Here is a 26545-nt window from a genome sequence, read left to right as displayed (position 1 = left end):
GCAAGCTTGAATACAACTCCCCAGATGGCTTACCTCATGCCAGAGAAACAAGTTCATTTTACAGCCTACTTCAAACTACAGGCCACAAAGGCCCAGCAATCTGCAAGGAAAATACTGCAAGCCCTGGGGTTTATGGCCTCTTGCATTCTTCTAATTCCAGATGAAAGACTACATATGAGGAAACTACAATGGTATGTAAAAAGCCTATGGTGTCAACATTCTCAGGACCTAAAATCAATGATTCCTATCATACCTTGTCTAACGATAAGAGTTCCTTTGGTGGGCAGAAGCCTGCCACCAAAACAAGGGACTGCCATTCACTTTACCTCCTACCGCCCAAACCCTAACAACAGACGCATCAGACTGTGCATGGGGGGGGGTCTGACTTTGCAGGGCAGTGCATTCAGGGCATATCAATCAGAAAGAAAGAAATGTTAGCTGTACAGAATGCTCTGACAGCCTTCAAGGACCACATTCTTCCAGGACAATTATTAGTAAAGACAGACAACACCACTGTTATTTGGTACATAAACAAGCAGGGGGGAACCCACTCATACCCTCTCTGCAGACTAGCTATGGCTCTGTGGAATACAGCCTTGAGCTACCAAGTACACCTACAAGCTCAATCCCTGCCAGGCAAGCTAAATACACTGGCAGACGACCTAAGCAGAAATCTCATGGACCCACATGAGTGGAAACTGGAACCAAAGATATTCACCATGTTGAGAAACAAATGGGGGATCCCAGAGATAGTCATGTTTGCCTCCCCTCTGAACTACCAATTGGACACATTCTGCACAAGGACTCCCCACAAACCAAGCTTGGAAAGTGGATGCCCTCTCCTTCACCTGGAAAAACCTATCAGTTTATGCCTTTCCCCCTCTGCCTCTCCTCTCCAAAGTACTACTAAAGATCAAACAGGACAAACCAAGGACAATACTGATTGCACCAGACTGGCCACGCCAACACTGGTATCCCCTCTTGTGCAGTGTGTCACTGCTGGCACCATGGCACCTGCCTCAGATCCCTGCCCTGCTGTCCCAGCAGGAGGGCTAGATTCTGCCCCCACAGCTTCAAACCCTGAACCTTGCAGCCTGGCTAATTACCTGATCTCTCCATTTACCATCCCTCAGTAAGCAAGTGATGGATGTCATTCTGGAGGCAAGGAGGCCTAGTACTAGAAAATCCTATGCTGAAAAATAGAAAAAATTCTGTTCCTGGAGCCAAACTAAGGGGATGGGCACAACAGTGCCCAATTTACCGCATATTCTTCAATACGTAACTGAGATGCTTCACAAGGGCCTTTCCTTTTCTTCCATCAAAATCCATGTCTCAACCATTTCAGCATATTAAAATACAGAGCCACCCCTCTTCTCTCATCCACTACTGAAGCAATTCCTCAGAGGGGCCAAAAACTTAAGACCACCCAGGAGAGCCCCTACTCCAGCCTGGGACTTTAACTTTGTATTGGAAAAGCTCACTCTACCTCCCTTTGAGCCAGCTGCAAATGCAGAGTTGAAATTCCTTTCTTGGAAAACAGCCTTCCTTCTAGCCATCACTTCAGCAAGAAGGGTGTCTGAATTACGGGCCCTCATGGCAGTGGAACCTTTTATCATCTTTCATGCGGATAGGGTGTCCCTCAGGACCAATCCTTCCTTTATGCCCAAGGTGGTATCCAGTGTGGTCCTTAATCAGTCCATTCATTTGCCAACCTTCTTTTCTAATCCACAGAACAAAGGGGAACGAATACTGCACTCCTTGGACGTGCACAAACAACTTAGATTTTACTTGGACAGGACTAAGCCTCTCAGGAAATCTGAACAGCTGCTAGTTGCATTTGCTGCAGGGGCAGAGGGGAAGGCCATTTCAAAGCAAACCATTTCTAAGTGGAAAGGCCATTGCATTCATTTCTGCTATAAGCACCATGGGAAACCTACCCCACAGGGGATAGGACCACATTCCACCAGGGCTGCATCTACCTTTACAGCCTTTCTCAGGGGTGTCCCTACCAGGGACATCCTAGAAGCTACTACCTGGAGTTCTGTACATACTTTCACCAAGCATTACCACTTGCCAATTTTTTCTAAATCCAGAGCTGGCTTTGCCACTGCAGTCTTGCAGGGCCTTGTAGCTGGTCCTAATGCTATCTAATTGCCTCCTCCCATCCTTCGCTTTGGGAATCTACCCAAATGTGATGACTGCAACAATGAAACATGAAGAACATAGTACAGTTGTGTACACTTACCATAAATGTAGATGTTCAAGTCTGTTCACTTTTGCAGTCCTGGTTACCCTCCCTCCAGCCCCCTGACTCCTATTGACTATACCTCTATTTTTGTTTACTATGCTTAAAGCTTTCTGGTGTATTTGCTTTTTGTTGGAGGTGTAACCTTGTGTATATAATTGTTTCCCATTATGGGGGCACCTGACATCTGGGGCAAGAAAAACTGATGTAATGGCATTGGCTGCATGCTTTATACCCTTGACTACCTGACATCATGGAAGATGAGACTGCAGCTGACGCAGGACCTAAGACTTTGATAATCAGGCCGACTGAGGGCTACCTGCAAGCAGATAACCCAGATGTGATGACTGCAACAGTGAATACACTCGAACATCTATATTTATGGTAAGTGTACACAACTGTACTTTGTATTGATATATTAGCAAAGACGTGTTTGTTGAAGCTGGTGATTTCTAGGTTTATTTTAATTTTGGAGGTAGAGTGGTGTGTTTTGTTTTGGAAATTGTCACACTTGCTGTCTACTTGTATGTACTTGAAGTTTCATATGACAAAAATATGTGTTTTGCACCATACGTAGTGACTTAAAAATAAAAGCTGCCCAGATTGCAGATGGTTCTGTTGATGCTTTGTATTTTTAGGGTCATTTATAGCCCATAGTTTGATGGAAGTAGCAGAGTTCCAAGGGAAGGCATAGTATTTTGAGAGGAGGAAATAGAAATCTGACTATCCAAGTAATCCTTTGCCTGAAACACTGTCTGTCTTTGGATGTTTTTGCTTGTCAGCTGCTTCCATGCTCCTTACTGAAACTTCCTTTTCGTGTACTTCATGCCAAGAATGAGCATGGAAAGGTGCCTCCACATGGCAGGCTTAATGGAGTTAACAGGATTGAGTAAGTAAGATATGGAAGTGGTGCACCAACAGCTTACCTTTCAGTGGTCAGTAAAAATGTTAACCAATAAAGGCAAACACCAGCCAGGTGTCTTCAAGGAACTACCAAATGGAAGCAAAGGATTATTTATTGATATTTTTTTAAGAAAAAAGTTTTTATGCTTGTATGTGTATGTGTGCGTGCTTTGATATATATATATATATATATATATATATATATATATATATATATATATATATATATATATATAAAATTGGACAGCACAGTGGTGTAGTGGTTAGTATTGTCCCCTCACAGCAAGAGGTTCTCCATTTCGATTCTCAGCTGGGTGCCTTCTGTGTGGAGTCTGCATGTCCTCCCTGTGTTCTTGTGGGTTTCCTCCCACATTACAAAGACATGCGTCTGGAGCATTTCTCCCCGGCCCTCCACTGAAAACAGGCTCTGTCCTAGTGGGACTTTCCCGGTAAACAAATGTTAAATAAATATATGTAATGAAAATATGGATACATACTGATTTTAAAATTTGTTTGCATGGTTCTTTTAAAGTGGTTGTGGTAGTGATCACATGGTTTTATGACTTTAAATCACATGATTGCATTAGGATTATTCAGAAGTGTTACTTGTGAAAATGTTTATTCTGATGAAGTATTGGTGTAATATAGACAAAAGCTCTTAACCAGCATTCCATCTAGTTCCATTTAGCTGTTCTTGAAGGACATTTGGTCGGTGATTGCCTCTACTGAAATATGGGAACTTATTTAGCTAAAATAACTAGACTGAGAATGCTCTTTTACATGTCTTGAGAATAAGATGTGGATTTCTGAGGTGTCCCATGTTTTGTCAAGGACAACAGACTGAGTTTATGTCAAATAATGGGTCAGTTTTTATTTATTTATTTAACATTTGTTTACTGGGAAAAACTGACTGGACACCGGTGCTTTTTCAGCAGAGGCCCGGGGAGAAAAGCTCCATGAGTAACAGTAAATTTTCATGCACACATTACAGTAATCAAAAAGTATAAAGTAAACATAATATAGTATACATAAGAACATACAAATTTGTTACATCTTGACAACAAAACCTAGGCTTTGAACATAGCTAGTACTATTTGTAGGCATGACTTATGTCAAGATATAAGGTTAAGAGAGGTCGGTAGGAACAAAGGATTAAACACCAGGGGAGAAGTTGGATATGTTTTGGGTGTACTGTGATGTATCAGAGCACTCATGAGGGGTTAGTACAGGAATATAGCCACTTATTTTTTTAGATGAGCTTTACGTGATGGCTTAAAGTGGTTAGTGGATGAGACTGAGAGAATGGAGTTATGGAGTTCCATATACGAGATATATAGTTTGAAAATAAAATTCTCCTGCAGTGCTGTTGGCCTTGGAGACTGTGAGTAAGTTCTTGCTAGAGCAAAGTGGTCTGCTGGAACTGTAAGGAAGGATGAGATTTTATAGTGCAGGAGTTCTAGTTGGTTGTGTTACAGTTTTGTGAGTTAGCGATACTTGGTTGTAAAGAATAATGTTGGGAAGCTCAAGCCAGTCCTAGTATCCTTAAAGCTGTACAACGATGTGTTCTATATGGGCAGTCAGATGCAAACTTAGCAATTTTATTATAATATGCTTCTAGCTTAGATAAGTCAGTTTTCCTTAGATTAGTTAAAATCGGAGAGGCATATAGTAGAGTGGAGAGCAGATGGGTTTGTGCTCATGTAATTCTGGCCATTGTGGTCAGGAACCTTTTGTGCCTATATAGACTTAAGTTTCTTATGGAGTTTTTTTATAATTATGGAGACATGCAAGTCAAATTTTAGGGTATTATCTGTTTCCACTCCAAGAAGCTTTGTATGGGTTATCGGGGAGATCACAGTATTGTCTTTGGCTATTATGTTAAATGTTGGGCATGAGGTAGATGTCTTGTTGGGTTGGAACAGTAATAATTTAGTTTTGTATGGGTTCATGATTAGATGGGCAGTGGCTAACCATGTTTCAACAGAAGTGAAAGATTCCTGTGTTTGAGAATGAAGAGCTGATAGAGAAGTGGCAGCACAGATAAGTATTGAATCATCTGCATATTGTATTATAGAGTCATGTGGAATAGCTGTGTGTAGATTATTAATAAAGAGGGAGAAAAGGAGAGGGCCCAAGATAGATCCTTGGGGGCACCAATGGATAAAGGAAGGCATGGAGATAGGTCGCCCTGCCATAGAACAGATTGTTGATGGCCAGATAAATAGTTATGAAACCATACTGTGGCAGATAGTGAGAAGGATATTTCAGTTAGTGCATCTATTAGTTTGGAGTGGGAGACCATATCAAAAGCTTTTGATAAGTCTAGAAAAATGGCACATACAAAGTTGTTATTCCTGTGATGGTTTACAGTGTTAGCGAAGGATAAAAGAGCTGTAGTGTACTATGTGATGGGCGAAACCTATGCTGAGTGTTTGCGAGAAGGTTATTTGTTAGTAAGAATTTCATGACCTGGAGATGAATACACCTTTCGAGTAGCTTAGAAAGAAGTGAAAGAATAGCAGTTGACCAATAGTTTATCAGTTCTGTGGAAGGTCCCCCTTTATGAAGTGGGATTCCATGGGAAATTTTCCACAGTTGAGGGACCTTGTTTTCGAAAATGGATCTATTTATAAGGATTGATATTGGGAAGGCTATAGATTCAGCTGCAATTTTGAGGTATTCACTGGGTAAGTCATCTATGTAGTAGGTTTTAGTTTTTGTAGTAGTTTTTTTATTGTGGCTGTAGGAACTGGGGAGAAAGAGAACGAGGCATTACTAGTTGTAGACTTGACTGGTTTGGTATCAGGAGTAGGAGTTTGCTACAAAAAGTAAAAATGCACGGGAACAGGTGAAAGGTGCGGTATAAGAAAACTGTGTAAACTTGAAGTAAAAAAACAAGTACCGAACCAACACGGCTAGGCAAAAACTCTGTTGAACATAAAAGAAAGTGATAAAAGTAGCGCTTTCACGATAACACTGTCGCTGCTTCAGAAAAAGCACTAGTTTTATCACTCTTTTATATTCAATAGATAGAGTTTTTGCCTAGCCATTTTGGTACTTGTTTTTTTCTTTAAGTAGGAGTTTCCTGTTTGGAAAGGATAATTATAGATTAAGTAAATTTTTTGTTAAAAATGGTAGCTATGCTTTCGGAATTGTTGTGGATGTTTGGCGTTGGTGTAGTAGATTTTCCTGGGTAAAGGATTGAGTTTATAGCTGGCCAGAATTTTTGAGGTTTTTTTTGATGTGTGTTTTGAATATTATAGAAATTTATTTTATCCTGTTTTATTTGTTTTGTTTTTTTTTTGCCTTATTTCTAAGTTCTTGATACTGTTGTTTAGAAACTACTGTGTTAGTCTATACCATAGTTCCCAGGCTCTAACTCTAGTTTTCAGAAGGGATCTAGTGTCTCTGCTTAGCCAGGGGGCATAGTTTGATTTTACTCTGATGGTTCTAACAGGGGCATGTGCATTTAATATATCTAAGAAAAATGTATTAAAGTGGTTCACTGCATCATCTAGGTCAAGGTATTTGAGTGGAGTCCAAATTGTACTTCAGCTAGGAAGTTGTCAAGATTAAAGTTATGTTTTTCTTCTGAGTTGTTTAAACATAGTAGGTTTTGTTGGGAATATGTGTTGTCGTATAAGAAATGTGGGTAGGTAGTCGCTCAGACCATCAGGAAGGCAACCTGACTGGAATGAGTGAGAGGAGTTATTTAATAATATCCAGTCCAAGGTGGATTGTTTTTTTACTAGCTTTATCCATTGGGGGTAGGTTCTTGAATAGTTTGTGTAAAGCCATGCAAGTTTAAGTGATGGATGGGGTGATCTGTATCACATGCAAACCAGTCTAAATTAAAATCACCTAGTATGAGTGTCTCCTGACTAAGGGTACTACTTGCCCGGTGCAATAGACATTCTATAACTGGGACATTATTTCCAGGTGGGATATAGCAGCCAGTTCTATTGTGTTTTTCTTGAATTTATGGTTAGTGTGATACAGATGATTTCTGCACTGTCCATTTGTGGGGTTTTGCATTCAAGGAAAGTTAAAGTAAGATGGTCTTAAAGAGGACAGAACTCCACCTCCTCTTTTGTTGAACCTATCCACCCGTAGTATGGAGTAACCTGGGGGTAGTATTTCATCATCTTTTGTACCTGGTTTTAACCATGTCTCAGTGATTATTACTATGTCTGGGGAGTATGTGGCTAAAGTGGCATGGAGGATGTCAAATTTGTTGGCTATACTTCTAATATTAATGCTCATTAGCAATAGGTCTGAATTTTTTCTGTTTAGGATTGGATGTGAGGGGGTGTTGAGACTAGAGTGATTAGATGGGTTGGTGTTATCTGAGAGTGGTCCAGGGTTTAGGTGGATGTCACCACTAAGCAGTAGCCTAGAGGCAATGTTGGTAAGAAGTTTCAATCGTTTGATAAGTTCATTGTTGAATAACTGAGGATTATAGTGACTATCTTTAGTAGGTATTAATTTAAATGGAAAATATTGGAGGATAGTAATATTGACAAGTGTAGGACTGATGGTGAGATATGTACATGGAGTAGTATGGTAAGGTGGGTTAGTGGTATGGTGAAATGTTGCTGTCTGGAATTTGTTGTGGTGATAAATAGTGAGGTGAGATAGTAACATGAGTGTCGTAAGAAGTGATAGGTGAAGCACGAGCATGTTGTAGGTCTAGGAGGAGGAAACAGGATAACAGGAAGTACGTCTAATTGGATGGATAGAGTGAGGGAGTGTCTGTAGTAAGAAGTGATAGGTAAAGCACGAGCATTTTATAGGTCTAGGAGGAGGAAACAGGATAACAGGAAGTGCATCTAATTGGATGGCTAGAGTGAGGGAGTGTCTGCCTAATGCTCAAGAGTAGAAGCACTGGGTGGGATAATTTACTTTTTTTTTCTTCATGATTGGTAAGGCCAGTAGGTACAGGTAACTACTTGGAAATGATGTAAAAGAAGATATGGTCATGGGATATACTCACCATAACAGTAGGTTCAATAATTTTCTTCCTGTTTTTATTTCCATATTTCATAACTTGGCATCTAGTGATTTTTTCCTAACTCTGCTTGCTCCATAAAGTATAGAGAGTGGCCATTTTTATATATTATAGACAGGAGAGCTTACAGAACCTCTTTTTTAAGCCTTAGCCTTTGCCCCCATGACTGTAAGGACAGACTTTTGCCTGGCATAGCAAACTTGGAATCTTCCCAGTATTACACTGTCCAGCATTATGACAGCATAATTGTCCTGTTTTGCTGCTTACAGCCCCTGGCAGGACATTGAAAAATTGCCTTTTTAATTTAGCAGAAAGATAATGAATAAACACCAGTCACCTTCTTTTGCTTTCTTGCATGTGATTTCTGCATAGATCCTACAGCATTTCCTGCTTAACAATAATGTGTGCTTCACTGCATTTTTCTATCCTTTTAGAACAAGACCAGAATGCTGTTAGCAGGCTTGCTGAGCAAGCCAAAGGCCTGTTAGCCATGAAGGAGCTTGATGCCCAGAACCCATATTGGAATTTATAGGTGCTTGTGTTATTGTGTTGTTTAATCTTATGGATTGATAAGCTAAGTTTATTTAAGTGGAAGAGGCTTTTTTTCTCTCATAGGCATGACAGTTTTTGAGATATAAAGATTGTCACATTTCACAGTGTTTTGATATTAATTTTTAGGAGTACATTCAGTATGTCGAATGTTCTAAGTTTGTTTGTGTCTTTTGGCTTTTCCCAGTTAGGGGTCGCCACAGCAGAACTCCGGTCCGCTAATGATTGGCAGTAGATTTTTTCATACTGGCTTGCCGGGCCTAATGCACAACCTTCAACGGAGGAATTTCCATTCACGCATGTCGCTACACAGAAGACACTCTGACTGAGAATCGTCAAATGTTCTAAGTATCAAATCAAAAAAGATCACCACCTGCCCCAAAATGTTGAAACTCAAAAATTCTCCCAAAAAAGTAAATAAAACATGTTCTGTGCAGGGTGCTTGTCCCCTGCACACTCATGTAGGAGGCTGCAGCCCCACACACATACAGCACCTGCTAATTATATATACAAAATAAGAGTTCACACCACAGTGGAGAGAGGGCAAAAACCCCAGCCCCCTCACTATTGCGATCTCGGTCAAGACACTACTGACTTTTTTTTACAACTGCTAAAAAGCAGGTCGTGTTTGTATGTTTTGACCTTTTGGAGACTGATCTTTTTGGATTTGATATTCAGAACATCCGTTCTGAATGTTTCCCTAAGTTATACTGAGGCTGAGCATCCACTTGTGGTAGGTCATCCTGCGTAAGTCACATCAGCTTTTATTATGGAGTGGCACTCGCGTCTGTCTTGACAACTTCTTGGAGATGACATGAAATGCTATGAACTGTAACTACTGAAAAAAAAAAGAATTTGCTTGACTGTTATTTTGATGTTAACCTTATACAATTGTAGGATGATTTTCTTTTAATGTGTCCTCATAAACTGTTAGTGGAATATTGATCACTCCATCAAAAAGTGAAGTGGAGACACCCCACCACTTCTAGCATGCCCTGAATAACCATTGTAGTGAAACCAACTCTGCTTTTGAATTGGCAGTCAGCTTTTTAATTTGTATTAAAGGTGTGAACTAGTGAGCGGGTCAGTGCTTTGCAGATGTCTGCCTCTGACAGGAGCAGCCTTAGGTCAAATGGTGCCCTAGGCAAAAGGGCTCCACGGTGTCCCCCCATACCACCCGATGCCCCATCCTGGTATACCTACACCAAATAAATACTGGAAAACCAACCCTGCTAGAGCAGCACCCTCTGATATGCCATTAAAGAATGCTGCAGAAGTAGAGGCACCTGTAGGTGTGAGTAAGCACAAACATGATCTGAAGTGGCTTTAACTGAATGTAACGCATAATAATACAAGTACTAAAATAATACAGGTACTGCTGGCTAACCAATGGATGTGATCTTTGTAGTAACTGGAATTCCCTCCTTTCTGTAACTCCGTTACTACTCCATTAAATGTAATGGAGTAGCTTAAAATAAGTGTCAGTAGCTCAGTAGGTAACACAGTTGCCTTTGGTGCATCAAGATCAGAAGGCTCTGGGTTCTTTTTCCGCAACAAGTTCTTAGATTAATTTTCCAGTATTGACACTGGTGTGAAGGGTAAGGGAGATGGTGAACAATGGTGTTAATACAGTGCTGTGCATGATAAGGGAGATGCTGCCCTTCACATGAGATGCTAAACCAAGGTCCCATCTGTAGAGTTGGCTGTAACCCAAGTGGATGTAAAAGAAAAAAAAAGGCACTTATTGGAAAAAAAAGAGTAGGGTGAATTTCTCCCATAAGTATGAATACCACCTGATGTTTTTCGTGAAAAGAGGAGAGGCTCCCTTCACTCTGGAATAAAATCCCAGTCCAGGTTAGGCAGAGTCCCTCATTGACTCTCTTCAAGAGGAATCTTGATGAGTGGATGGGAGATCAGTTTACCTGGGTATCACTTCTGTGTCACTGTTAGATGGAGGCACAGTATACTAACTTCGAAAAAGGGCATAGCAAAATAAATTTAAAATGGGTGGCGAAAGCCAAACACATTCTGGCTAGGCTTATAAATGCCCTAGGGCAGATAGCCTAGTATGAACCTATGAACCTATGTATTAGATTTGTTGAGATCACCTGTCTAGCACAATGAAGTATATTCCCCTACCAGTGTGTGTATTTCAGCCATTTCTTTTAAAGCTTTCTTAAAAGTTTACCTGCAACTAAGACCATAGAAAAAGCATTTTCTCTTCCATTAATATGGGCTTTGTGCTGTAGAGAGCAACTTCACATCCTTTTGGACCATGTGACATAACAGACGTCAGGTTGCTGTCTTTGGAAACACTTCTTCATTGCTAAAGCGTCAGTGAGAAGACTCTTACTGTTCAAGTCACCTTACACTGTTTTCAACAGTGAGAGGGTCTCTTTAAAACGTAATCATTTTAAGTCATATTTATTTCCAGTGGTCTCTCTGCAACAGTCCGTTCAGCTTGCCAGTCTTTTATCCCAACTGTATTGATGAAGGAAAGTGTCACTTGCATATACTGGACAAACATATGCAACTTGGTATTCCAGAGGATTTTGTTTCTTCAGAAAAAAAAAAAAAGAAACGGCACTCGTAATTGGATAACCCACTGTTTTGTATTGCTGTGACAAGAAAAAAAACCTTCACTGTAAGAATGCATTCAACTAATACAACAGCACATTAAGTATTTCACTTTTGAAGTGGTGCTGCACAAGATGTTTTAGAAGGTGCTAAGGGATTACTCTCCACACATTCAGAGAAAATTGCAAGTTGGAAGCAGAGTGCAGGGCAGGACAGGGTTTGGCATAACTACATTACAGGGAATCTTGTTACTTTCAACCTACTAAGGGTAGCCAAGTACTCTTGGCATTCCATCCAAATGTTATGATTTACTGTTGCAATGGCCCTGTCCAGATAAGCTTTAAAGTTGCTTAAGATTTTTGCCGTAATTGTAGACCTTTTGAGTAGTGGCCTCCAAAACAGTAGACAGTTGGGAATTTTACATAGTTACCATGATATCTGGGACTGTACAGATTTTTTTTTTCTTAACAGTAATGCTAGTAGCAGCAGCAGCTTTGGTCTTTGCCTGTCACACTTCTCTGCAGACTTGAAGAACCAGAGGACAACTTACACTGCATGCTTACATGGGATCCCCACACTAGCTGTATCACTGTCTTCAAAGGTGCAAGATCTACAGTGGTTCTCACTGCTGGAGTAGCAATTCAAATCCCAGGAGGAAAAAGTGAGTATATCTAAATGTTAGAGTTCTTGTTATAGTGAATTCTGCTCAAAGATCTGCTGTTGTGGATAAGTACTGTACACAACATCTCTATGCATGATATTACCTTAGACTTCATAGACCTTTTAGAAGATGGTTAAAACTCTATTCTTATGAAGTACAATATCTAATTTTATGCATTTTTATGCTTATAGCTCTAAAACTCACCTAGTTGAGGTAACAGCTAATAGGTCTGTTTTCTAAGACATATATTGAAGGAACCAAAAATTCTGACTTCGAAGATTTAGTTAGGTTTTCCAAGACAGTTATAATCCCATAGAGCAATTGAGGCAGGAGAAGGTTCTTGGTGGTGGTGGTTGGGCACACAACCAAAGCACAGTCATTGTCTTCTTTCAGCTGTTCCTGTTGGGGGTCGCCACAGCAGATCATCTGTTTCCATTTCTTCCTGTCCTCTGCATCTTGCTCTGTCACACCAACCACCTGCATGTCCTCTCTCACCACATCCATAAACCTTATCTTAGGCCTTCCTCTTTTCCTGTTACCTGGTAGCTTCATCCTTAGCATCTTTTTCCCAATATACTCAACATCCCTCCTCAGCACATGTCCAAACCAACATAATCTTGCCTCTCTGGCTTTGTCTCCAAACTTTCCAACCTGGACTGACCCTCTAATATACTTATTCCTAATCCTCTCCACCCTCTGTACACCCAGTGCAAATCTTAACATCTTTAACTCTGCCACATCCAGCTCAAACTCCTGCCTTTTTGTCAATGCCACCATCTCCAACCCATATAACATAGCTGGTCTCACTACCCTCTTGTAGACCTTCCCTTTCACTCTTACTGGTACTGGTCTGTCACAAATCATTCCTGACACTCTTCTCCACCCAGTCCATCCTGCCTGTACTCTGTTCTTCACCTCTCTTCCACACTCACCATTACTCTGAACTATTGATCCCAAGTATTTAAACTCATCCACCTTTGCCACCTCTACTCCCTGCATCCTCACCATTCTTCTATCCTCCCTGTCATTCACACACATATATTCTGTCTTGGTCCTGCTGACCTTCATTCCTCTTCTCTCTAGAGCATATCTCCACCTCTCCAGGGTCGCCTCCACCTGTTCCCTAGTCTCACTACAGATCACAATGTCATCTGCAAACATCATAGTCCACGGGGACTCCTGTCTGATCTCGTCTGACAATCTGTCCATCACTATTGCAAACAAGAAAGGGCTCGGAGCTGATCCTTGATGTAATTCCACCTCCACCTTAAACGCATCCGTCACTCACACCGCAGACCTCACCGCTGTCACACTACCCTCGTACATATCCTGTACCACTCTTACATACTTCTCTGACACTCCTGACGTCCTCATACAATACCGCAACTCCTCTCTAGGCACCCTGTCATATGCTACTATTGTTAAACAAAACCTACCCATACTTCTTGTAACTTGTAATTAATTGTTGTTTTTATTGTGGAGCTTTTCTTGCCAGGCCTCCTGTGAAAAAGGACCCGTGTCCAGTTGGATTTTCCCGGTCAACAAATGTAAATAAATAATAAGTAAGTAAATAATGGCCTTAGGGCCCTTACAAGCCTGGCCAAGTGCAAGCCCCTGTTCCTGAGAATATTAAGGTATTAAGTGGAGCTAAGTCAACAACTATTGCGCCTGTCCAAGAGGAACATCGGTGAAACTCACGGGGTGAATTTGCGGTTCCCATCCAGTCATCCAAATTGCGCTTAAATAAGGTCAGCAAGGGGCTCTGCTTCCCCTGAATTAGAAGTTTGTTCCAGAAGAGAGGTAACCTCTGTGAGACATATCTGTCTGTCCGGCAATTCCTGTTGATGTCGAATACTAGGTTGAGTTCCCTAAAGTGAGTGCATCTTGTACCATTTGATTTATGACTATGCAGCGTTTCCATTACAGCAGGATCTGAGATTGCTTTACATTCAAGGCAGAGGTCACCTGTGAGTTGTCTGACATATGCTCTGAATTTTTTTGTAAGAAACTTTTGAGGTCTTTCCAGTTGCTGCAGGTGCCGGTAAGGTACATACCAAAGGTAGAATTGTACTCTGTTATTGGACTGATGAGTGAGTAGTACAGGGGGGTTATAACCTCTTTTACGTATGAGGTGGGCGATATGGAATCCTTACTTAGTACTGTAAAGATGTGGTGCTGATTGCGTACTTAGGGAGTTGTTACTAATGTGGCAATTAGCAGTGATGTCACCATTGCCGAAGGGGATGATGATGATGCATTTTTTTGCATTTAGTTTTAGCTCATGACTTTGGCACCACTCATTTGTCTAAGTCCCTCTAGTAGGATGTTGACATCATTTGGGGACTCTACTGCACCTAGTTTGCAATCATCAGCAAACTTTGTCAGCCATAGGCCTTTTGTTTTAGCCTGTACATCCAAGAGATAGATTCCAAACAGTAGAGACCCCGGCACCGATCCCTGTGGAACACCACTGATTTTTTGTCTGCTGGTGGAGGTAGAGTCACCTATTTTGACTGTGTGCATTCTATCGGTGAGACAGTTTGCAACCCACCTGACAGTATACAGGTTGATCACCAGCTGGGTGAGTTTATCAGTGATGCCTGAGTGGGGAATAGTGTTAAAGTCCTTGGCCAGGTCCAGGTAGGCCTTATGTACGGATTTGCCTTTGTCCAGGGCTTTGGTGACTGTCTCAAAGAAGTCCACCAAGTTCAAGAGGCAGTATCTCCCTTTAACAAAACTAAACTGGGTCAGTTCGAACTTTTGGAGGTCTCCTATATCTTTGTTAATGAGGGCCATAATTATTCTTTCCATAGCCTTGTAGAGTAGGCTGGTCAGGCTTATGAGTCTATACTTCACAGGGTCTGTGGGGGAGCCTCCTTTATGTAATGGGATAATGGTTGCTGTTTTCCATTTAATCGGTACAAAACAGTGCTTAGACTGTGGCTAAAAAAGAGTACCCAACAGTGCGGCTAGGTTTTTGTTTTAATCCGTTTAGAATGCAACCTGGGATATTATCAGGTCCCATTGAAGCTGTGTTTTTGGCTTTGGAGAGAGTGTTAATGACCTGCTCCTTGGAGGTGCTAGGTGGAGGGCAGTTGGCAAGGATGCTTTGGGGGATATGTGTGGGAAACCGGGGAGAAGTTTTCACTGAACCTGTCAGCTAGCAAATTGGCTATTTCTGTGGGTTCAGTATATCTGGTGCCATTGACAACCAGTCCTGCACAGATCTGGGTTTTTCCTTTAAGGTTTTTGATGTAGCTAAAGAAGGCCTTATGATTATCCTTAGTGAAGGAGGCTAATTTGGATTCATAGTTAGCTTTAGAATGCCTTACAAGGTGTCTTACTCACTTGTATAAACCGAGGAGGGAATGTTACCAATTCAGAGACCATTCCCTCCTGATGTTGGACAGCAATTTTCTTTCTCTTATTGTATAAAGTGTTAGTGGCGGATGTCCAACAGGCAGGCTTGTTCTTTCTTGAGGATCTTGTTTTGAACCTATCTGGTGTGGCTGAGTCAATAAATTTGTATAGATGCTTATACAAGGCATTGGTGTAAATCCCAGTGTAGGTGTCTGTGCTATCAGTGAGGTTGGGGGCTATGAAACTATTAATGCCGTCACCTATTAGGTTATAATTAGCTGTGGAGAAGTCTTTTTAGTCTAGTAGCTGCTAATGGGGGGCAAGATGTTATTGTTACTTCTAATGGACTGATTTATGATCAGACATCACTAGGGAAGGCCACACACATGGGGTGGTCCAACGATCACCCATGTTAGTGAGCACCAGATCCAGAATGTTAGGGCCCCATTGAGGGGGTGTCATCCAACTGGTCCAGGGCACTGGACCTGAAGCCCAGGAACCTTTGAGCAAGTGTGTTAGTACACGTATAATTTACCCAGTCTATGGATGGTTGGCGATGTCCTCAGGGTTAGTATGAGTGGTACCATCCACTACTAGTTCAGCACAAAGCTGAGCCTTCCCTTTTAGATTTCTGACATAGCTAAAGAATGCTTTATGCTTGTCCTTGGCTGGAAATGCTAGTTTAGCTTTGTAATTGCTTTTAGAAGACTTTACAAGATATCTAATTTGCTTGATAAAGCTGTGGAGGGTGTCCTTCCTCTGAGTCAGTTCCCTCTTGTTCTTAGACATTAGTTTCTTCCTCTTGTTGTATAACCTGTTTATGCCTGATGTCCACCAGGGTCCGTTCAGGTACAGCTGAATCTATACATTTGTATAGGTGTTTATGCAGGGCATTTCTTTACACTTCTGTATAGGAGTCGTTGACAGGTACAGCCGAGTCTATACATTTGTATAGGTATTTATACAAGGCATTTGTGTACACTTCTGCATAGGAGTCATTGTTGACAGATACAGCCGGGTCTATACATTTGTATAGGTGCTTTTACAGGGCATTTGTGTACACCTCTTTATAAGAGTCATTGTTGACAGTGGTAGTAGGGGATTTGAAACTATTTATGCTATCGCTTAGGAAGCTATAGTTTGCTTTGGAGAAATTTTTCACCCTTTTTCCTCTTGGGGGAGGTGAGGTATGATCATTACTTTGAACTAGACTGATTTATGATGAGACCTTACCAGGGAGGGCAACACACATGGGGTAGTGTAGAGACCCCCTGTGTTGGTGAGTACTAAATGTAGTACATTCAAGTCCCTTGTGGGGGTGCAGACTATCTGCTCCAAAGCATTTGTATTAACAAAGTCCAGGAACCTTAGGGCAAGCTTGTGCTCATATAGGACTCCCAGTCAATGGAAGGATAGTTGAAATCACACATGACCAAGGTGTTTGGCTGTATAGTGAATGACTCAAGTAGGTCCAGGTAGGCAGAGTGGTTCTCGTGGTTCATGGTGGGGGACCTATAGCCAGCAGTGATATGGAAGGTGGGTTTACTTACAGTTGGACTTGGAGTAGCTCTAGGGAGTCATACTGTTTGACCCTTCTTGAGGTGTATTTGTCTTTAATGAGGATGGCTATACCTCTGCCTTTGATTCTTTCATACTCGTGTTGAGGTCTGGACGTGTGGAAGGCATTGTAGCCTTGCATGGCCGGGGTGCTCTTTGCGGCCTTGAACCATGTCTTTGTGACTGCACAGACATCAGCATCTTCCAAGGTAAGCCGTGCTTCCAGTGAGTGCAGTTTCTGATTTAGACTCCTTGCATTAAGCAGCATAACCTTGAGTTTGTCTCTAGTGGATTTTTTATGTCTGGGATTTTGTTGTTATGATGTTGCGTAAAAAAGGCACTGTGGGGTAGGCATATTACGGATGATGATATAGCCAGGATGTATAACTTCGGAGTCGTTTATGCTGGGTTTAAGCCAAGTTTTAGTTATAGCAAGAATGTCAGGCTTATGTTGGGTAATCCAGGCATGTTGTTTGCAGTTTTATTTCTTGTGCTGCTAACATTTATTGCAGCAAAAATTAGATAATCAGAACTGAGGACTGGCTACTCTTGGGTTATAGAAGTGTGTGGGAGAGAATTATCTTTGTTCATTGTGATAGGTGGGGCCAAGATTAGGGTGTATATATCCTCCTCAAAGGATTGTAGTATGCTGGGGAATTGTGCATACTTGTTTTTTGAGAGGATTCTTGCACTTAATTTTGTTTTGGTTTGAATTGAAGTGCAATTAATCAGCCTATATTTTGGAGTAAAGGTGAGGGGCAATATTAAATAGGTTTGGTGCAATGTGTGTGGTATGTACAGAGGATGTATGGTTAGGTGGTTGGGACAGAGTTAGAGATGTTGCGAGATGTTATTGAGTCATGGTAGGATGAAAGGTGGCACATTAGGAGAAGAAGAATATAGATTAAGTCGAAGAGTAGCATAGTTAAGTATAGGAATCTGTATTTTAGAGATGTCAGGTAGTGGGGAAGTAACAATGAAGAAGGAAGCAAAGTTGCAGGACAGTAGAAGATTCAGTGATGGTGGGTTCTGAAAGCTGGCAGAGGATAGGTAAGGAGGGAAGTATTTTCTATAAAAGAAGAGTTAGGTTGGCTGGGTCTGTATTACATCAGCGAAAGACTTATTCAGCGAATACATCTTCATCGCTTTCTAGCTGCCAAAATTAACTTCACCGAATCGCAGAATTTTTCCCACGGTTCGGAAACACTAACCCACCAAATGTTTGGAACACAAAAAGCACTAAATCAAATCCACCCTTCAACATGAGGGGGTTGTGCCCCCCCACACCCTTAACTATGTATACCAACTGTGAGATCACACTACAGAGGGGAAAAAGGCAGCGTTCAGATGATGGCCAAGTGTTTCCAAACCGTGGGAAAAAAATCCACAATTCAATGAAGTTAATTTCGGCGGCTGGTGAGCGATTTGAAGACGTATTCACTGAATACGTGTTTGCTGATGTAATTTAGACCCGGCTGTCTTAGTATCTTTTCTGGAATGTAAAGAAAGAGGAGTATGAAAGGCTAGATTATAATGCTGTAGTCAAACATAAGAAGAAATGAGGGTTTATTTGTGAAAAGTAACAGATACAATGTGGAATAGATAGGTACAATTAGGGAGGGTTGTGGTTATGAGTGGATATAGTGCAGAGCAGTATGGGAGGGAGAAAGATAGGTGGGATATGGGTCTAAAGATTAAGTAGCGATAGTGAAGTAAGAAACAAAAAACAGAAGTGTATGTATAGCAGTAGTACGGTCATTTGGGGAGGGTTTTGGAGTAAGAGTCACATTAAACCATATGGGCACTTACAGCATAGATAGTACCCCAAAGGCAACACCCATTTCACCGGTCACCCGTCCCGAGTCTTTTTTTTAAAGTTTTTAATCTACCCTTCTAGCATGTGGGGGATCAGTGCTGAGTGGCTCTCTCCAGGCAGCTGGTGAAACCCCCTCTATTTGAGGGCAATGTTTCGAGGGAATATTACACAGACTGCTCAATTGCCTCCTGTACCCACAAAACACACTCCTCATCTTGCAAAACACATATCACGGCCAAACTGCTGCTGGCTCTCTCAGCAACTGAGCTGCAAGACCAGTCAGGAGGAAGAGGTTTACCACAAAGGAGGAGACACAGTCTACACATAGTACATTACAACCTCAAATCATACACATAAACACACACAGACATACATTCGGAGGCTCTGATCAAAATCTACCAAAACAGCAGAGGCCACCAAAGCAGACTACCCCCAAAACCACCACCTCAGAACACAACACACCCAACACACACAACACTCACACACAGAGTGTCAAACAACAACACAACCACAAGGCCAAGCCCACAATGCCCACAGACACACTCATTGAGTGACTCCATATCCAGACACACTGATGTCAACTATGAAATGTGAACATCAACAGTGACAGTCATCTAGAGACTGTTCACACTGCTGGGTGGCTAGCCCTGTGTGTGTATATATATATATATATATATATATATATATAATAATAATAATAATAATAATAATAATAGTAGTAGTAGTCGTAGTAATAATAATAATAATAATGAGAGCCAGTAACTAAGTAGACTGTTAAAAGCCAACATATGTTTAGTTGACACACTTTGGATGGTGGAACAGATGGTTGACAGATGTGTGAGATTGCTAAACTACTGAGGTTGGGGAATATGCCCTGAGTCATGATTGGAAAGGTACTAATGCCAGTGTACTTGCCCAATAAAGATGTAGGTAATTTCCCAATAACATTCCTCAGCAGATAGTAGGGATCTAGTTTCCCTCTTTTCATATGCATTTACTTTATTGCAAGAGCAGGTTGATCTGCTGTAAAGCTGTCTGACATGTTTATTAAATGTGTTTTCTGGGATAAAGCACTGATCCATCTGGATTGTTTTCAGGCCACCCTGGTGAGTACAAAACATTTAAAACATTACAGAAGAACAACGACAGTACAGTTCATATAATAAGTAGAAAAACATATTCAGCATTTGTAATTTTGCCAGGCTGTACATTTGATTCAGAGTGGCAATGAAATATTAAAAAATTCATGATGTAACTCTGTGAAAAGGTTGTGGTTGGCTTATTGGTTAGTGTTTTTCTATCACAGATGCAAGATACAGAGTATGATTCTCATAAATGGACCACAAAGGCAGCTAGCCTAGTACTTACTTGTGAACCTATGGATTAGAAAGAGTTGAAAAAAAAAAATCAAAGGGTTGCTAACACAGGATGAAGCAGATTTTTTTTTATACATCTTGAAGGCTGTCAACGAAGGGTTAATGGTGTATGCACGTATGTGCATGCTAAGAGTGTAGACGCTTTTGGGCAGTAACTACAGGTAACTGCAGAGCATAGATGTGAGGGTGGAGACGTGAAGTAGTATAGAGATTCTTAAAGGCGGCAGAAGTCAGTGTGTGTGTGGGGGGGGTACAGAGGATTATGGGTAAAGGGAGCCGTAGCTGTAGTCAGCCGTGAGATTACAGTGAGGTTTATGCTGTGAGGATAGATGAATGCTGGGACTGTGTTGTCTTGTTGTCTTAAGCCCAGGCAGATGGTGGGACTTTTAGTTCTAGAGTGGACAAGGAGCAAGGCTTTAACTGTAAGCGTAGATGACCTAGGATGTATGACTAGGGAAGGGTAGTTAACATGTTGGAGTGACTGTGTAAAGGGAAAAGTAGTGTGTAGCACATGGAACAAGAAATGCTTTATGTTCTAATATATGCAGTGCAGTCAAACTTGAATAAGGGCCGTTACCAGCAGATTCTGAAGGAGAGAGGACATTGCCTCATTGCTGGACAAAGACTACAGCTTGTTGCTGGTGTTGGCATAGCTGTGACTGCTACAATTGAGCTGTTTACAGAAGTACTTGAAGGGAGAGATCACCTACAGAGAGCTTGCACTGAACATAGAAAGAAATATGCTAAAAGTCTGGGTGGCTTCTGATGTGACAAGCTGTATCTGTACCCATTATGGCATTTACCTTCAAGCAGTGTGAAAAGCTGTTAGAAACAGCTTGTGGGTCCTTTTGTTAAGCACATAAGAGGACTGCTGAAGTAGGACAGGTAGGGTAGCTGTGCAAGATATGCAACAGGTTTATTCAGAATGCTCTTCCATAGCCTCTGTAGATAGATGCTCTGGGGCTCTGCACAGTACAGCTACAGAGGTGTTGTCAGGAGGCTTTGTTTGATGGAGTATATGTTACCGAGCGCAGGCCGGTCAGAGGTAACCATTCCCTTTATTTTTGCTGGTTGAGTAGTGGGCATCACACAGCATCATCTGCAGCAGTCCTTGGAAGTGATGTCAGATGCTACCCAATCTGTACTACAACCACCACTGCACATCATTCTTTAGGTCTGCAGTAGAGGGCTTCTTTGCAGAGTATAATGCAGTAATAATTGCATACAGCCACAAGGCTTTACTTCTTGCATAGTCCAGCCAAAATGATTGGATTAAGAGGCCCAGCACTTGGGGAGTGAAGCACTACTGGAGTATTTCTGCAGGGACAGCACAGTGTCTACTATACAGAAAATGTAGATGTATCATGGCCACTGCTTTTGTTATGTCTTTTCACAGGAGTGTGTAGACTCTTGCTAAGAAGCAGTCCTTGGTGTGCACTAGTTGCCCTTCCTTAAAGAGGAGGGTGTTGGGATATAGTAGTTTAGAGATGCAGAATATCACTATGTCCACTATGTTGTACAGGGATAGCGTGCTTAGTATGTCATAAAGCTGGCAGTATTTTTATTATTATATGCGCCTGGACATGCATACAGATTATGGAGCTTGCTATGTTCTGTAGTTGGCAGTGTAAGTGAGTTGAATATTGTCTACAAGCATCATTGCAGACAAATTAGAGCAGTTTAGTTATTGTGCTCTGGAGCCAGCTGTAAATTCAGTAAATATTGTAATTAACAGTGCAGATAAAACTGTTTCTATACACTCTTGTGCTGTGAAGTCAGGTGTTTTGGATCAGGGCAGTTTGTCCCATAGGATCTGCTTTAAGCCATGCAGACAGGTCAAGGAGTGTATTTAGGGTGCTCTGCATTCAGGATTGTATAACAGCCCTGCATGTTGAATTCAGTGTATTGTGACTGCAGTAGAGCTAAGACTGGCATTGTGCAGTGTGTTCTGTAACTTTCAGTGGAGATGAATCATGGAAATTGTTTGGCATATTCTGCATTCAGCTGTTGAGAAAGTTTGGGATAGTGTGCATTCAGTCAAGCAAACAGTTCAGAGCGTTGTAAAGTGTGCATTTTGCATCCAGCAAGGGAGCGTGAGATCAGTGAGATGTTCTCCAGCTGGTAGTGCACACCGGTCAGCAAAATGCACTAAAATACTCTGTGAATGCTGACTTTTCAATAACCAGATTTACGTTCCTTTCCTGCCACTGCAAATCTCGAGCAAAGCTGAGTATGTTGTATAACAGAATACATCAAAATACTTTGTTCAGCGTTAATAGAACTAGAGGCAGTGATTAGTGTATTTGCAGTCTAGCTGCAGAGATTAGCAAGCTTGAAGACTGCTAATTTAGATAATTCAAGAGGCAGTGACAGCAAGCGGTGCATGGAGAGAATTGGGTAGTGCTTTATGTTCCACAGCTACCGATTTATAAAAAAAAAAAAAAATTGGTAAGAGAGTTGTTGATATATAGAGGTACTGTCAAGACATTAAAAACTCTTGATTCATGTGTTCTTTACTGCAGTAAAACAGTGAAGATCGGTATCACTTTGGCAAACCAACACGTGACACACAAAATATATGCATGTATGTATTTATGTTTAGGTTATTGCATGTTGTTTTGAGTAATACAACCATTTTCCTATTTTTTCATTTATTTATATTAATTACAGATTGGAAAAATAATGGAGACTTTGAATCAGCAGATGCAAGCAAAAGGCCGGGAGCTGGTTGATTATCGAGAGAAGTACAATATTCGACTCGTTGGGGAAGAGGAACAGAAGCAACTGGGCCCAAAAGAAAATGAAAGTGGTGGTAAAACAGGGACAGCTGGTGTTTTGGTCTCCTAATAATCATGAAAAGATACAAAGTGCAATGTGAGGCTGGCTCCTTTGATGCCCTTCTCAAAACTGATAACTGGCATTTTGGAGTTTAACTTAATGAAAGATGACTCGCTGTGGATAAGTAACTCTCAACTTCTGGGACAAGGAGGAAACCTGAGTTTTTGTGAAGTGGGTGGGGCGTTGGTTTCTTAATTAGAGCCAGGGACATTCACTGTGTTGTTCAAGAGACTTTGTCTCTGGTTGCCAGGTAGGACACAGTGGATCAAGAATATATGACCTGAATTTTACAGTGCTGGACATCCTGGTGTAGTTTGGGGTGGTGGTAATAAAGGAATGACCAGGAAAATGTTGTCTTAAAGAACAGTCTCTAGAATAGTTTATGTTGCTTTCTGACCCCTTTTTTTTCAGAATCTACAGTCTCCCCTTGCTGTTAACGGAGCTTTGCATCTTGAAGGCCTTGGCTTAACGAGTTGTGAGAGACTCACTTGCACTTACGTTTTATGAGTACTGACTCTGAATCGAAGGAAAGGCTGAGCCCCCTGTTTTTTGACATCAGGAGGGTTTTGGGGGGTTCTCGTTTCATGTCACAGGAGGAGAGGGTTAACAGTTCTATATTTATTTTTATGACCACCTTGTACAAACAGTATTTTTGTTTATTTTTTTTAAGCAATATCTTGTTCCTTTTGCATTGTTGAGTTAAATAAAATTGGAAACCAGTTGTACAAAAGAAAGGCTTAATTGTCTGATTTAAAGAGATTTTTCTTACTAAGTTGATGAACAAGGTTAATAATAGATTGCCATCATAATTTTGCCTGTTTTCATTGTGCCAGGTCTCCTTTTAGAGTGTAGTAGAAACAATCATTTATTCACTTTAAATAAATATCGTTCAGTAAATTGCAGTTGATTTGGAGCTATGTCCCTTGTGTTCTGTATGATTTCAGCAGTGCATTTTTGAGAAAGTACAGTGATTTGTGCTGTTGGTTCTCACGTTCTTGGTTTGGGTACTTTCTGTGCAGAATTGGAATATCTTTCCTTTGTCTTCTTGAGATTTTACCAGGTACTCTAGTTTCCTTTTATTTCCAAAAGATGTGTCAGAGGTGAACTAGTGGATCTTTTGATTACCTGTGGGTATGTTTGTTGTAATCAACTGGCTCAGTGTCCAAAACATGTTTCTCTGCTTTATACCCACTAACTCCTGGAACAGACTATGGCTGCCCCCACAACCATGAATTGGGTAAACAGAGTAATTAGAAAATTAATGAATCTAGGGATTTTTCTAAGAAAAGTGCAGTGTGCTGTAGTGTTTGTACTTTGTGAATAACAAAGCTTGTTTGATGTGTACTTAGTGACTTAATGTTCAACATTTTAACTTTCCAGTGGTAACATACAGGTTGTTTTATACAACTTGTGTATGCTTACCAAAATAATGACTTGACTAAAAAAGTCGCACCGTAATACAAGCTGGGCAACCCTAACATCATGTAACGCTACACATAGTACAAGTGGCCGAGTTAATTTGTTAAGCACACCTTCATCGTACAAGTGGTGTTATGCATAGGTGCAGCTAAGCAATTCACATGCAAACCAAAATGCTGTTTTTTCTTTACAGTTAAATAGCTAAAAAAAAGGTAATTTGCACCTGAAAAAAATCAGTAGCTAACATGTGTTCTTCAGACCCGGTCATATTATTAACCTTGTTTCTTGTCTTATTAATGTGTACTTCCATTCTAATTATACTAAGAGTTTTACTTACAGTTAGATGCATTCTTACATATTTTGTTTTGTTTGTCAGACAGGCCCATTTTCTGGGGAACACAAGAATGTAAGTTACAATTATAGTACCACATAATTGTATGTACTTTATTTCTGTACATAAGACTTTTTTTATTATTCTTTCTCCCCTTCTGTCATTCTGACAGCCATCTCAGTTCCCCACATTCTTCACTGGGTTTATAAACACTTCAGTCCAACCTCAGTCCAATGCCCAATTTTGAGCTGAGGCAAGGAGGGATCTTTAAGCATGTTCTGAAGGGTCGTCGCTGTCCTCCTTCAAGCCTGAGGGGTTTGCAGCTTTTTAGCTGACCCTTTTTCTCCCTCCCCCATTGCAGATCATGTGGTTACATCTATGGAGTGAATGGGCAATGGATGCATGGGGCATATTTCCCCACCTCTGTGACAACTCTGCTATGTTTTCACCCAATTCCTCTTTTGGACCACTCCTATTCCTAACATACCATCCCCAGCTTCGACTAGGGTTCACAGCAGGAGACACCTCCAGGATCTCCCTCCCTCCCATGGATGGTAGCACTCATCCCTTCCTGCTGCTCTGTCAGTTGCGTGTGCAGCTAATATGTTCCCTGGCTGGCCTATCAAAGTATGTGTCACACTAACATCAGGACATTGGTGATATAAAGGGACATTGTTCGGTGCCGTTGTCAGATCTTTCTTGATGCAGTTTCCATGAGCATCCTGAGTCTGTGTTCGTCACTCCATCAGGTGTGCCTACCTCCACAGTTTTTAAACAAGTTCTCAACTGATGAAAATGTCTTATTCTTTTGCTTACTACAGTTGCTGTTATAGTTGTATTTTAGCAGTGATATTTGTAGATGCTTGGTTCTAAGCTTAGTAATTGTTCTTGTTTTTATGGTTACTTGTGTCTTTTTTGCTTGGGTTCAAAACACAGTAAGCACAGTTGTCCTTGTTGTACCTTATTTAACCAAAGAGCTGTAAAGTGCAGGGTGGAATCTCTGCAGGAATATTTTTTTTTGCTGTCTGGATCTTGCATGTGTTCCCAGCCCACCATGTCATCCATGTTTTTTTCTTCCAAGTTCATGCAGAAGAAAAAGAAGTCTTCAGAGAAGCACCAGAAGGAGAAGGTAATACATGACGCTGATGACACTATGTCAGAGTCTGACAGCCTCTCTAGGGTCAACGACACCAGTGTTATGCACCTTTACTGAAATATTACCAAACACTAAATATGATAAAAACAAAAAAAAAATGTGCAGCCAGTAACCAGAAGCACTTTTAATGTTCTCTAACATCTCGGCAGAAAGCCTTCAAGGAGTAAAACATTGTAAAATCACCTGCCTTATATATGCATACAAATAAAACACTTAAACAATTAAATAAAAAATCTCCAGTTACACCCTAAATTTAACCCCTTAGGGGCTAAAGTGTTAAATTTTAAATTGTATGTAGATTCCTTAAACAATAATTTATTCTTTATAGACACATTGTCATAATGAGCAACAGCCACCTTTTCTAACACTATACCCTGTAGACCTGCAACCCCCCCCCCCATGGAACTTTCTTTTTTATCCTTAATATCTCTTACATGTTCTAATAGTCTTACTTTAAAGGGCCTTTTGCTGTCCCCCACATACAATTTATTACAAGAACATTTTAGAGCGTATGTAACACCTTTTGTGCCACACCCAAATTGACCTAATACCCTGAAGCCAATACCATTAATTTTTGAAAAGCTTTTATCTACATATTTCTCTCTGAGAAGAGCTCTCTGAGCATGTGGCCCAGGCCGGTATGACCCTGACCTTGAGTAGCATCTTACCCTCACCAAGAATGATGCCACAATATGAAGACAAGATGATCAATTTCAACAATTGGCTTAAGTATTGGTGTCATTCAAAGG

The 26545-nt window shown here is 41.0% G+C and overlaps 1 protein-coding gene across 1 annotated transcript in view; it reads left to right on the top strand.

The window, feature by feature from the left end:
- The window catches only part of PFDN2 (prefoldin subunit 2), a 96189-nt gene extending 72569 nt beyond the window's left edge, over positions 1–23620 (top strand). Inside the window, exon 4 of the mRNA XM_044089964.1 lies at positions 22723–23620. Within this exon, the coding sequence (XP_043945899.1) occupies positions 22723–22899 (177 nt within the window). The 3' untranslated portion in view covers positions 22900–23620. The remainder of the gene's footprint in view (positions 1–22722) is intronic.
- The last annotated feature ends 2925 nt before the right edge of the window (positions 23621–26545 follow it).

Source organism: Protopterus annectens, chromosome 12.part0 (assembly GCF_019279795.1).
Source record: "Protopterus annectens isolate FY-2018-M chromosome 12.part0, PAN1.0, whole genome shotgun sequence".
NCBI classification, from domain to species: domain Eukaryota; kingdom Metazoa; phylum Chordata; order Ceratodontiformes; family Protopteridae; genus Protopterus; species Protopterus annectens.
This window is presented reverse-complemented; position numbering and strand designations above follow the sequence as displayed.